The sequence below is a fragment of the Saccopteryx leptura genome, chromosome 6 (genome assembly GCF_036850995.1).
Source record: "Saccopteryx leptura isolate mSacLep1 chromosome 6, mSacLep1_pri_phased_curated, whole genome shotgun sequence".
NCBI classification, from domain to species: Eukaryota; Metazoa; Chordata; class Mammalia; order Chiroptera; family Emballonuridae; genus Saccopteryx; species Saccopteryx leptura.
In genome coordinates, this window is record NC_089508.1 from 162,335,290 (window position 1) to 162,350,096 (window position 14,807).

Sequence of the window (14,807 nt, forward strand, 5' to 3'; positions counted from 1 at the left end):
CTTCCCCCCCCCCCTTTTCAGAGTCTTTTCAATATCAGAATTAGATCTGCATTCTGCGTAAAAGGATGCTAAAACAAGGGAATCTTTAACAACTTACATTTGGAACAATTGGTGATAACTCTGAGTATAACATTTATAGTTGATTATCCTTAAATTTGAATATCATAATAATTTGGAGATATATGTACTTCCCCAGGAAAGTGGAATGAATAGGAAAGAGAATTTATTGAAATTGCTTAAGTGAATAAATTCACTGAAATTATTTGTATGAAGTCTGTAAAGTTGATCCATTTTTAAATCTGACCTTGTAATTGTTTTTTTCATTGCAAATAACTGAATATAGGCCATGCATAATGAAGTACACTATAAAACTAAAGTGACCACTGCTATTAAAATTACTGTTTTCACCCAGCAACATTAATTACTATACATAATTTACAACATTTTTAAGAACAGCTAATTCTAATATTTAAAAAGTTATTGATCATAAAACAAAATCTAAAATCAAGGCCTAGGTCATTTGACAGGATATTTTTGAACATAAATTTAATTATTATGGGCTAAGTGAAGATCATCTATACTAGTTTTAGCATGAATCAGATAGCATTTCTTGATGCAAGAACAGCCAGATGAAAAGTGAAAGATGATTATTTTCAAGCCAATAATTTGTCATCTTTCATCTGCTAAACTAACTACCAAGTTTTTACATTGAATGATTTAAGCTATTTATGTCTTTAGGAAAGTTGAAAGTAGCAAAAATCATGCGTTAGAAACATTTTTCTTAAAAAGAATTTCATAGCTACCCATTTATTTTTATTTTGTCCTCATATTATGTTTGGAATTTATTTTCTTTCTTTTTCCTGATGTGCTTTGCTTTTGTGGAAAATTGTCTTGTTTGATAGGTGGAAACTTGGTGGTGATGCTCTATGTAAAATAAAATTACTTCTTATAGACCAGAAATACTTCTCATTTTGGCATCACAAGATTTTTGCATTTTTATGAATATATACTTGGTTTCAATGATTATTAATGATTTGCTTATTAAATTTTATAGCATTTCATGGGAAAATTTTAAGCTAAAGAGTTTAATTTTCTTGATTTAGGATGCACTTTACTAATTCAGGAGACCTCCAAGTTCAAGGACCAAAACTTTATCTTCAGAAACATAGAAATACTTTTGTTAGCATGTGTTTTGATCTAAACTGGATTAATGTAGAAGGATCCTAAGAGGACTTAAGTCCTTATTGTAAATTGGCAAATTGATGGGATAGGTGACTTATGTATTCACCTTGACTTAGTCAAACAATAACGGCTAATGGATTATTAGACCATGTTGGGATTGAGTCAAACTCTCATTCAGCTGGAGTGGATTGACAGTTTCCAGTGCAGGTAGCTGTTGGTGGCATTTCACCTACCTCCCTACCATATACATCTGGCATTTTCTTTCACCCATCTTCCTTTTTCCTTGTTTTTATCTCTTCCTTTATTCTTCTACTTGCCATAGGCCTGCCAGTGGCACTCAAACTTACCCCTTGAGAAAAAAGTAATTGTTAACTCCTGCCTTAGAACATAACTGACCCCAGAAAGATTTTTGTATTATGAGGTAGTGAGGCAGTTTTTCTGACTGCCGTTTTCCCCATAGTCTTAAGTTGATAGTTTGACAGACATCAAAATTGTTAAGAAATTCGTGAATTGGAGAGAGTAAGAAGTATGTGTAATTTAAGTAAGTTACTGGGGCTGAGACTTACTGGTTTGGAAATCTGAGAGGAGAAAGGGGAGAGCTGTTTGTTGTGTTTGTATATGGGAGTGTGAGCAGAATATCAGGGAATGGTTTGAAGGCAGAGTGGGAGAAATTTTTATTGGATGTAGAAAGATACTAAGGTAGAGTCTTAAGTGAGTTGTTTGCTAAGGACAATGAAGTTGATCTTCAGTAAGGAAGTTTCAATAAAGCCAGAGAAAATGGGTCTCTTGTTGGTCTGTAGCTAAATGTTATGATGTTGCATTATATAAAGCTGTTTTCAGATGTAGGATTTTTGCTTTTCTATACAAATTAAATAGAACAATTGTGGAGTGGCAACTTTTCTGGTTACGGCACATTGGTACTGGAGACTTCCTATTTTGAGAGAACTTTTTCACAGTTATAATTTTTAAACTATCAGGAATATATATCATATGTACTATCTATTCTGGGCTCATGTTACAATGTAGCTTACCTTTACTTTTCAGAATGGTCCTTACATCAAAATCATTTGATTTTTCAGTCCATGAAGATCTATATTATATCTTACTGTCACAGAACCTTGAGCCTTTGGTCCACATAAATTTCTTAAAAGAAAACAATGAAAACACTAAATTGCAATATTAGGTTCTTTTCTACTACATTTGCAGTCCCAACAACCATTGAACATTGTGAACATTATGAAACTTTCAGAATACTACATTTCTGAAATTAGTCAACATACATTCCCAAATTCAAGTTATCTGTTTTTTCCCCATTTTCTTTATTACTTTAAAATTGTAGAATTCCCAAGAGTTTGTTGGTGGAAGATGTTAGTAATATAATTTAGTACAGCTTGGAAATTCTTGTGCCCTTTATAGAGTAAATTGATTGTGTTTAGATTTCTGTTCCCAATATCCCAGAAACATTTGAAATTATTTAAGATAAAAAATGGCTACATAATTCAAGTATATTTGGACGAACTCTTGTTTTCTAGTTTAGTATATAGACTTACTCTCAGTGATTTAGACAGATTACTTTCAAGTTTCATTTTTTCCAAATCTGTATATATTAGTAATAAAATCTCTTTAAAGATAGTAAAAGAGAGGTTTTGACTTTGAATTTAAAAGGTAATTTTTTGTCAACTTCATTAACAGTTGTTTCTATAACTTATTTTGTAGAGATGATAGTATGATTTTCACAATTCATTGTGTCAGATTTGAAATTATAATAGTTACAAGTCAGTCCATAGCCTTCTTAAATAGCCCCTGCCCTTAGAAATTGGGCAGAAAGTGAATGCCCAAACCCATGTCAAAAACCAGTGATATAAATGTCTTTGAAAGGCTTCCTTGAGTCTAGTCAATGGAGATAAATGATAGCCCATTTCCATGCTGCATAGTTGTTAGGGTTTATAAAGTTGTCAGTATGTAAAAGTGCAAAAGCAGGAAAAACTATGTAAAACTGCCTATAAATTCTCTAGTTTTCATTATTTGCACTATTTACCTTTGCACTTGATTTTTTGAAAGTTAAGACTAGTCACTTTCACTTTTGTTTCTAGTCTTTTCTAATTTCTTAGTTATGTTTTCAGTATCCCACCCAAAGCAAGCTTATATGCAATTAAATATGCTTTATAAACCAAGAAAATATTTCTTAGTGTTCGCTATGTAGAAAATATTGTTTTGATGAAATTTTTAATATGGGCCGTTATTTGCCAATAAAATCCTTTTATGAAGTGAGCTTTATTAAGCTGTTTGAATAGACAAAGTGAAAGCTTAGGATAGAAATATATACATATGTATATATATATATGTGTGTGTATGTATATACATATGTATATATACTGCTCACAAAAATTAGGGAATATTTTATAGCTTCGTATTCAATTTGAAATATCCCCTAATTTTTGTGAGCAGTATATAATAATTTCTTTAAGATCCAACTTCCAGCCTGAGATCACCTGGTTTTGGAATGATTTGTTTTCACTGAAGTCAATGAGATTTGAGTCTAGCTGGATATTAGCTTAAAAATCTGGAAGTAAAGTGGGTGGCAAGTGGCAGCTCCCTCTTTCATGTAGTTGTCCATAATGCTTATAGAGTTTTCTCATGGTCTATGTGATATAACTGGTATTGAAATAATTATATTAAATGAATATTCCTTTTTGGAATTTAAGGTTGACTCATTTTTTGAGGGGGGTGTGGCAAGGGATAAGAGACTTTATTTTAACTACAGGCATTCTTATAACCTCAAGATGTGCTCTAGAAAGAATAAGAGAACAAAAAGTGTACCTGTGAACATATTTTTTGTCTTTGTAAGATTGTGCAACACAGTTAGGTTCAGAATTGCAAAAAAAAAAAAGAAAAAAGAAAAAAAAAGTTGATAGTTTTGTCAATAGAACAGAAATGTGTTTTGGCTAAAATTATTTTTGTAAATTATTTAATTATTTTATTTTATATTCCCTTTCCCATAATCTTTTAGCGCTTCATACTAAAACCAACAAGTGAGAGGCCTCTTCAAATCTGGTTTATTTTTGGAGTGCCTGAGTGTGTTTCTGGATTGGGGTGCAGGCAGGGGGTAGTGTTTTAATTCTTGACATGCTCTTCTCGGCATGTTTTGCTAGTCATTCTGAATCTTATGTTTACAAATCTTGTTGAAAATTTAGTGATGTGTTTGAAATGAGAAAGTCCTCTATGACATAGTGTGAATGTTTGTGGCTGGAACCCTATCGCTTTGTTTTTAATTTGGGTAGAAAGTTAAATTTTCATTGTTCGGATTTTAGGCTTACCTAGTGGAATTGTGTCCGTTAGTTGTCTGAATATGGACCAATTTGGGAAATGAAGGTTGACAGATGTGTATCTGAGTACAGATAATCCTTTACTCAAAATCATAAATTGAAGGCTTACATTATTAGAATTGTCTTAAGTTTTATGTTGTCAGATCTTTAAATGTGGATGATGATGATCAGCATTATATCTATGAATTTCCTTTGGGAAAAGAGAAAAATTCAGTCTCTAAATCTTTTCTTGGAGACTGGATTTACTATATATGGCAAATGAAAAAATTTTTAGAAAGTGGCTTTGATTATTTTTTAATGGAGTTTAATCAGATTAATTATTTTTCCTAGTTTGAAGCACTATTTCCCAAATGTGAATAAAGGAAAAGATCAGCAATTTGCCCCCCTCTTTTTTCTGAGGCCATTTTTAGTTTTCTGCCTCCATTTCCCAGTCCTCGTATAAAATGAATTACGGGTATCCCTTTAAGTACCTGTAACCTCTTTTTGGGGTCACAGATATCTTTGATAATCTTATAAAAGTGATGGACCCTCTCCCCACAAAAAAATGCACATAGATAATTTTGCAAACAACCTCAGGGGCATCACACATCTTCTGAAACCCAAGGTAAGGATCTCTGCTCTAAGTAAAGTCTATAGAGACAATTTAATGCCATTAATTGATAAAATTAAGAACTATCTATTGGCCTAAAACATTTCAGATTGGAATTAATGTTAGATGGTGGCCCCTACTAGCAAAATGTGACATTGCAACCAGCTTTGTTAGACATTATAACATCCAGACAGAAGGAAAAAAGAAGCAAAGTTCTGAGAGCTACTTATAAGGAGTCAGGGCATCTCTAGACATGGGAGCCATTCCTGGTTCAAGGCAGGGGTCAAGGTGCCTGACAGCTTCTAGCAGGGTAGAGTTTGATAAACCACGATGCTCAGGATGCCAAGGGGTTAGCCATTATCTTAACCCCTTCTTCACCAAAAGATTTTAGTTTTGTGTGTTGGGAAACAAGATGTCACTAGGAAAAAAATTTTTAAAAGATTTGCCTTACAGCTGTGCTGGAACACATCAGTTTGGTGATGTATGGGACACTAGTATTATTTTTAAGAAGGTGCATAAAACCAAAGTAAATTATTCTCTATGTAGAACATTATTTACTAGTAACATTTCTTTGGATGTATTAGCTTTGACAATTTCTACCAGTAAATATTGGTTTTATTTAAAACTGGGAATCCAGTTTATAATAGGATACTTGGTATATCTGTCCTTTCCCCCATATAAAGAATAGTTTAAAGATTTATGCAAACGTTTTACTTTTCTCTCTTGATTCCATGGAGTGGGGTGGTTGGGGTGGGGGGAGATCTTTGAGTCAACAACTGACAAGATGTCTTCTCCAAATTTAAAAATTGAGAAGCAGCACTTTAAGTCTAACTCTACACCATTTTAGTGCATGTATTAGTTTTAATAATGATTTTTGGTGCATGCCTTTGGGCTTATTCAAAAGTGTACAATAGGAAAGTATATTTCCTTTCTTAGAAAGGAGATGTTTTTCTACTTTGCAACATGTAATTACAAAAATCTTCCTCTGTGGGAAGATTAACCGTGTATTGAACTACTGAAAAGTATATATTTTTAGATATACAGAAGGAATCTACATGGAGCAGCATTCAGACCTGTATAGAAGTCATAGCATTCTGTATAGGACCAAACAGGAAATAACATTAAACACTTAAACAGATTTTGTTGGGTAGAAATACCTTTAGATCTTGCATTGACTTCCAAAACGAAAATGCCACAGAAGTTTGCTGAAAACTTTTGTTGTTTAAATTTTCTCTGTCAGTGTATTTAGCCCAAATAGAACAGCTTTGGGTTTACACATACATTAAGAATAAAAAAAACAAAGCTAACTAAATAGATCAGTCTGGTTTGCCAATCCAGCTTGACTGAAATAAGTAAACTAGTCACTTGCAACAGAAAAACTTTGTTCAACTCCTCTACAGTTTTGACAAAATAACCTTGGCTGATGTGGGAAGACTCCCACTTTGATTTCTGATCTGACAGTGAAGATTCATACTTCACCTGATTTCAAACCTGACAGTGTCTGTTTAAGGAGCTATGGTACAGATTGCTAATTCAATCTCAGATACCTGTTGATTACCTGTGAGATCTAGAGTCCGAAGTAGCCAGCAGCTGTATCCCTGAGCGCTCTGTGCCCATCAGATCTCTTAAAGTAAGCAGGATTGGGACAAGTCACAGCTCAGATGAGTGCCCTCAGGTGCTGTGGACAGCCCCAGCTTCAAGAATTGTAACTGCTTTCTTGGGAGTCATCACTGAATAATGTCCTACATGGTGTTACTTACTGTAGTTGCTCTCTCATGGAGGAGGCCCAGAGCACACATCCTAATTGCTGTGGTACTCAGAGAGGGGGTGCTAACTCTGATGCCCTGGCAAAATTCCAGTTTAGGGATGTGGGTCTTCTTGCCATTCTAATTGGAAATGTGCATTGCTTCCCATTTTCCCTGTCGATGTCAATGCAGTAGGACCTAGTCTGTTTCTTAACCCCAGTCCCAAGTCTCTACGATGCTGGTGTGTATTATATGGGCCAAGTTCATGTGTACAAGAGTTAAGGAATGAGCAAGTTTGGTGTCCAAGTGCCCTGTAGTTGGAGAGTAAACTCTTGTAATGCTTTGGGGATGAAATTGCCCTCTTTTAGCATAAGGTGAGGAATGTGCACTGGCCAGAGGCCTCTAGCCATGAGGTATGAGCTAAAACCTATTTTTCCTCTTTTCTTATAGCATTTTGAGAAAATCTGTTGGGTTTTCAGTAGTCAGGGAAGGCCGGAGTTCTGCAGCTTTAATCTGGGTAACTGAGGCTGGTTTGAGCAAGGCTTTGGTTAATTAACTGGATTCTCAGATGCCACAGACTCCGTGAAAAATCACCATTATTTTCAATGGTTGTGATAGAATTTCCCCCAGTAGCCATTATTTTAAGATTATATTGCAGAGTTGCTTTATTTGAGCTTTTTGTGTATACACAATCCCAAACTGGAAGAAATTTAAAAAAAAAAAAAGGAATCCTGCTGTGAAAGGTATATATTACTCTAGATTTTTCTTACTGTAAATATTGTAAGATTGTAATACTGTCGATATTTTATTAACCAACAAATGTTAATCTATGTGAATTCAGACTTATTTTAAATGTGCTTCTTATTTACTGTGTGTGGTTCCTGTTGCTGACAGTATTAAGTTATATTCTGATGTAAGATTAACTTTATTAAAGAATGTAAACATTAATGTTTCCTTATGGGAAAACAAATAAAGTATAAAGAAGACAATTCTTTTCATTAAAATATACTGTGTATTTACACTTGCTAGACCCAGCACCACTTATAAATTTAGTACATTGTTCAGAATTTTAGTTAACACAGCTGACATGGTTGTGCTCTGTTTGAAAGTCTAAAAGTAGGTACTGTTGGAATATAAACAGTTTGTATTTGTCTGCTGTGAATCATCTTGAAATTTTTAATCAAGTTTGTAAAATTTTTATAGTAATACATTTTAATGACAATTTAAAAATTTATCTTCTCTAAAGAATGGTCAAAACGATATCCTTTCAGAAATAGAATTGTCCTTTAATATCTTTCCAAAATGACTTTGGTTAAATGGACCAGATGTATATTAGTTAAAATTTAGGTCAAAGTTGTGATATTCTTTAAGTTTACACATTAGTCCTTATTGGAAATGTGCCAATTATACAGTAGAATATCATTAATTTGCACTGTTTGGGGACCCCATTAAGAATGCTGAATTTTGCCAACTAAGAAGTAAACAAATGCATTTTAAAAAGTAAATTTGAGCATTCTGTATTAAATATGTGCAGTTATTATCACATGAAGAAGCGCAGTGTGTCAGGCTGTAATATAAACCATACTTGCTGTCATGTTCTCCCATCTCAGTGCTGGGAACTCACCATGTGGAAACCAAGCAAATGTGTTGTGCATCAGCCGGCTTGAGTTTGTTCAATATCAAAGCTGAAACTAGCGAGGTCTGCTGTACTGCTTATTGAAGTATTGTGATTCTTTTAGGCATTGATTCTTACAAAATATATACTGTAACAGTATACTTTGTACAGATTTAAATTTTATTTGAAAAAATGAAATAAAGTAGGCAAAAAAATAAAGATGTTTATTTTTCATGTGACTATATAAACAGATCAGTCTTTTGTTTCAGTGCCTTTGGGGGGTGGGGTCTCTCTGCTCTTGGGGTTTGTTTGTTTGTTTGTTTTTAATATTTGATAGATGGAAACCATTTTTAAGGTTCAGTATCAGGTGTACTTGCCTGATCACTCATTGGCTGAAAGAATTAAGTGTACTCTCTCACACTGGAAAACTACTTTTTAAAACAAAGGTTTATTTTTAAAGTTTTTATGTGAATGGCTTCCCTATCTTCCTTCTTGAGTCAATTTTAAAAATTCTTTGATGGCGTGACTGTTAACCTAGCTATCATGGTTGAAAAGTAAGAGAAACTTTCCCCATAGATCGTGCCTCTTTCACATGGAAGGTTTTTGTTTTCTGTTGTTTTAAATTTGAAGTTGGTTTCAGATAGTAGAAGGGTTACAAAAGAGTATTATGACAAAAAATGAAGAGAATCTTCTGCAGAAAATAGAAGTTGTCTTTGAAAATAAGCTCTTTTAAAATTGCTTTTCTAGTAAATAGAGTGGAAGACAGTGAATAAAGTTAAAAATAGAAATGTGGCATAGGAGCGTGACCTGTGGTGGCCGAGTGGATCAAGAATTGACCTAAAATGCTGAGGTCACCAATTCAAAACCCGGGGCTTGCCCCATCAAGAAGCAACTGCAAGTTGATGCTTCCCATTCCTCTCCCTGCCTTTTTCTCTCTATCTTCTCTCTAATATCAATAAGTAATTTTTTTAAATGTGGCGCAGAAATGATCCTTCAGAATTTTTTTAATGGGACCCTCTTGTGCAAGATTAGATTATCTGACCAAGAAGAACCATCCCCATTTTGGCTTCTAACTCAAAAATCAGTGGAGGCCTCAGGTGTATATTTCTTTGACCTTTAGAAATGGAGTTGGAAGTTTGATTTGTGGCATTCACCTCATTTTTATGTTTTCTAGTGCTTTCACTGACCTTCAGGCTGGATATGGGAAGGCTTGGAACAAGTAATTGCAGGAACAGGATTCTTGCAAAAATTACACAGTAGAAAAAAATTCACTGTTATTTAAATGTGTATGACAGTGATTGTATTCTAAAAACTGATGCTTGGCCATTGAAGTATCTCAAGTTCATTCACAGTATCACAGTTCCATGCTTCCCTGGGTAAATCCCAAGAAACTATTAATGTTAACTGTTTTGTTTTTCCCGCTAAAATGTTCCTTCTTTATAGAAAACAGCAGACTAAGCTGCCAACTCCAATAAAAAAATAATGCAGAAACTTTTCTGTATAAAAACAAAATGCAGTCACTGTTTTGGAAAGGTAGGTGAGGTGCTAAGAAACTCTAGTTTTCCCTGTTTTGCAGTGCCTCTGATTTGGGGGTGCACACAGATGACAGGTGGGTACTTCTTTAAGAGGAAACTAGACTCCCTTTTCTTCTCAAAGGGAATCAGACAAACTCCTGGATCTCTGGCTGAGAGGAGGGCTTTCAAGTACAGGAGCTTGTGAAAACTCTAGCCATGAATTGCAGTAAGTTTAGGAAATCAAAAGCCAGAAGTCAGGCCTCTCCCTAACTCGCCTGTGGCCTTAATCTTTTAAAGTCTCCAAATACAGGGCTGCAGGGGAACATCCCAGACTCAAAATAGGTTTGAACAATAAGGCAAGGCTTATAGGGCAACAGGAACCCTTTAAGGAGCCCAACATGTTTAACAGAACTATTGGTCATTTTTATTTAGCTCTTTAGTTTCTAAAGTGATGCAATTGGCCATGTCTCCCCACCGCCACCTCCCATTGATGTTACCTTTTATTTAAGCATGTGGTTTGTCATTTACTTTGGCTCTTTTGCATGGTTTTTAGAAATCTCTTTGTTCCTACTTCCAGTAACATCTTCTTTCTAAGCAGAAAGGACTTTTTGATCTAGGAACTAAGTTTTGGATGTGGTTCTGTTCATTCAGGGTCAGAGTAAGGCGGGATCTCTTTTTCAGGTTTTGACTGCTTGCTAACCTCAAGGCCAGCACACATCATCACTGCTTTCACCTCAGTATTATCCCCCATGTTTCCAGGACTTGAGGAGGAGGAGCCATTCCCCCTCCCCCAAAATGGGGATTCTACATTAATATTGCAGCTCTAGAGTGTTTCTAATAACGAAATTCCAGTTTTCCTACCAACTCTGATTTTCATTCATCTTGATTTGTTCAAATCAGGCCATTTGGCACTTAAGTTGGCAGTGAGAAAATGTCACAGCACACTCACTAAATGTTACAGTGTTTAAAAGAACAGGATATCCCCACCTTATAGCCAACAGGGTTGTCCAGTTAACCCCACCATCCTAAGAATCAGGACTAGTCCTGTATGCCCGGTTCATACCTCAGACCTTCCGCAGGGAACGGGAGTTTCTCTGACAGCTTCCTGGGGTGATTGGCAGTAGCTGCAACCTAGCTCTGCTTTGTTTTTTTGGCTGTGACACCAAGGTGAATCTGTACTGCCACCATCCCAAATTTTTCCAAACCCACCACTTTTTATTTTTTCAAAACTAATGTTGAGTGCTTAAAATATGCAAGGCACCAAGCTAAGTGTTTTTTCTGTTATTTTAATTCTGACTGCAACCTTTTGAGATAGGCACCATTAATGTCCCCATCATACAGAAGAGGAAACTAAGGTACAGAGAAATGTAACATGCCCAGGGTCACATAGACAGAATTCAAGTCACCAGTTCTAGCCAGCTGCTGCCAAAGCACATCCTTCATTTCTATCACTTGTGTATTGCCTTCCCTGTGAGATTCTGCCTTCTCTTCCCCTAACTTGTAGGGTCTCCCTGACTTTGATGTTGCCTTGCCTTAGGATGTATCAAATATATATATTTAGCTGGATGGCAAAGCCAGTGTTCTCTGTAGCAAGGAAGGATTCCTCTGTAAAGCTCAAAGGCCCCAATTCCTGTTTGGAAGGTTGATTCATGAATGAATTCACATTTTCATTCCCCCACCCTTCCTTTCATGAGGGAATGACTTAGAGCAGGTCTGAAGAAAGCTGGCAAATGGCCCTTCCAGGCTTCTCTCTGTTGCTCTTGCTTAAAGTAAGCAGGGCCCTGAGTACTATTCCTGCTCCTTACCGCCCTTACCACAATGACCTGATCAAAGGACTCTATGAATGAAGCTCTTGAATTGTCTAGTGGAGTTGTTGATTTCTTTCTTTTTCCCAGATTATACCCCCCAGCAGACACCCCTATCTTCCTTACAACAGACCTCCTATCTTGGTCCATTTAGTTTCAGACAGAGGCTCAAAAAGGGTCAGGAGGCAGACTCTGTTTGCCCAGATCCGCCGGGACCAGCCCTGTAGTTTCCAGCTCAAGAGTTTTGCTTGGGCTTTTACGTTTCTGAAGGCATTTTCCTGTGTCCTCTAAAATGCTATTTCCCAGATGCTTCCTGACCTCCAAGAGGTCCAGATCTGTCACTCTCCTGGGGCTTCTTCCAAAAATAAAATATGAAATTCCTTGGGATGTAACGGGTGGTTCAGAGAGCCGTGGCATTTGTTAGAACTCTTGTCTGAAAAGGGAATGTCATAATTTAAACTGGAACCCCTTGTGTTGTTTTTTTCTATCTTCTAACACAGTGATTCTCAAAGTTGTGGCCCCTAGAGTAAGAACATTAGCATCCCCTTGGAAATTATTTAAAATGTAAATTCTTAGGCCTCACTCCAGAGGAACCTGAATGAAAACCTGCTAGGGCACAGCAATCCCCACTGTAACAAGCCCTCCAAGTAATTCTGATGCACCTTGAAGTGTAACAACCACTGCTCTCTGAAGCAAAGGTTATCTCTTTTGGAGTCCTAGGTTTGAGAATCTGATTAGAGCTTGGGACCCTTTCACCTGCTTTCCAAACACCCTGAGGTCTAAGAACCCTTGCTCTTAAACTCAGGAGTTTGTTCATGCCTCTGTGGCTTCTAACCTCTCAGCACAACCTTGAGAATGGGTGGGCACATACTCTTGGTTTGTTCTTTCACCTCTGTGCTGTTGGTTGTCGCTGAGAGTGGGCAGCCCCTGCACCAGGTAACACAGAAAAAGGCTTGCTGCTCCCTATATGTGCTGTAACTGTAGCCCATGGCACTGAGACAAAAAAACAAATGCTCAGGCATGGGGCACCACGCCAGGAGCCTGGGACCAAGTAGAAAGTGATTCCTTCTCCTGGAGCTGGGAGCTCTGTGTCAGAGCAGAACTGCTAAAAACTGCGAACTTCCTGTGACAGTCCTGGCTAGAGCATGTCAACTGCAGCCAGAGCTTCATCAATAGCAAGTCCTAGTTATGTCTGTTGTCCCTGATTGATTGATTGTGGCATTCCTGTTCACTTGTCCAAGTATCCTGTTTGGATGATAAATTATATGGTTACCCATTTTCTTACCTAGTAGCCTTCTTACTGGTCTCCTTATTGCCATGCTTACCCCCTGTGATCCACTCTCCACACACAGTTTGTAAATATAGTTACCAGACTCTTCTATCTGGCCCCTGCCTAATTCTCTAGTTTTCTCTTAAACCATGCTGGGCCTGACCAGGCACTGGCACAGTGGATCGAGCTTTGGACTGGGATGTGGAAGACCCAGTTTGAAACCTCGAGGTCTCAGGCTTGATCGCGTGCTCATCTAGTTTGAGTAGGGGTCACTCGCTCTGCTGTAGCCCCCCCCCCCCCGGTCAAGGCACATATGAGAAAACAATCAATGAACAAGGTGCCGCCACGAAGAATTGATGCTTCTCATCTCTCTCCCTACCTGTCTGTCCCTAGCTGTCCCTCTCTCTGTCTCTGTCACACAAAATAAATAAATAAATGGAAACAGATTTTAAAAAGGCATACTGGACATCCTTCTGTATGCTGAATGCACAGAGCCCACTGCCACATAAGGGTCTTTGGCTTTGCTCTTCTTTCTGCCTAGAATATACTTCCGTCCAGATCTCCACGTGACTGGGCCATTTTACATAAACAGGCCTCAGCTTTTATATTCTTGCTGCAAGGAAGCCTCCTCAAACAACCCAAACTGAAGTGGTCCTTCTAAACACTCTCTCTAACTGTTCTGATTCAGTTTTCTTCCTAGAGTTTATCACTGTCCAAAATATTTTCTTTTTCTATTGATGAGTTAAGGTTGTGAGTGTAGGACTCATTAAGACATGCCTAGTGCCCAGCCTAGTCTGGCACATAGCACATTCTCAACAAACGTCTGTTAGCCAAGTGACTGGATTCCAGCGAGTCCAGGCCATTATTGGGAGTCAGCTGTGCCTCTGGGGCTGACTTCCTCATCCACTTTGAATGCAAGTACTGTTATTCTGTTTTGTTTCACCTCTGGTCCACATGTGGGATAAGACAAGGACCCTGAATATGAGATGATTTTCTCTGCCTGCTGCCAACCCTCCTCCTTAGCTTCCTGTATCTCCCACCACTGTATGGGTCTCAGCATCTCCTTTCATAGCTATTTCGTCTCCACATGAGGCTCTGGGGGAAGAGCAATAATAACCCTGGACTCAACAGATACCTTAATGCCCACTCTGCCCCCCAACTGCCCCCCAAAGCACAATTGATTAAGGCTCTAACCATTGAGCACGGACTTTGGGGGAGGTTACCCTTGGCCATTAAGCATATGGTGGGCAGCGTTTGGGGGCTTTTTCCTTGATAAACTGGGCACACTGTCTGGAACGCACTAGCTGAGGGAAGGGGGGAGACTAGCTATCTGAGGGGTGATATGCTCTATTTCCAAAAGCTTAAGAATAGGAGATGTCTAGAGAAGTCTAGAGAAGTATGGTTTCCATAGAGCAACCAACATCACTGGTGATATTTCACTAAATCCTGGCTATTATACTCTCTGTTCTTTGGCCCTCCCCTAACAACTTTCCAAGAAAGTGAAAAAGTGTCTTCCTCCATGATTCTAAACCTGAGGAGGAAATGATGCTTGTGAGCTCAGCTGAGTTTAAAATAAATTTAGGCTCCAGGATAAATGTAAGGTTATGGAGTATGGACTCAAATAGCAAGGTCATACAGAGATAGAAGATAAAAGTTTGAGAGTTTCCAACCAACTCTCCATAAAGTAAGTCTCTGATGAGAACCAGACTACTGGTGGGCAGAGGGAGAACCAGGAGATCAGACCATTACTCTGGAGGATTT

At 37.5% G+C, this 14,807-nt stretch overlaps 1 protein-coding gene across 1 annotated transcript; it reads left to right on the top strand.

Moving 5' to 3' along the window:
* The first annotated feature begins 7,806 nt into the window (after positions 1-7,806).
* Positions 7,807-8,676, top strand: IGIP (IgA inducing protein). The gene is given in 2 exon segments (XM_066342137.1): positions 7,807-8,419; positions 8,421-8,676. Coding segments are annotated over 2 exon segments (162 nt in total). The 5' UTR covers positions 7,807-8,368; the 3' UTR covers positions 8,532-8,676.
* The last annotated feature ends 6,131 nt before the right edge of the window (positions 8,677-14,807 follow it).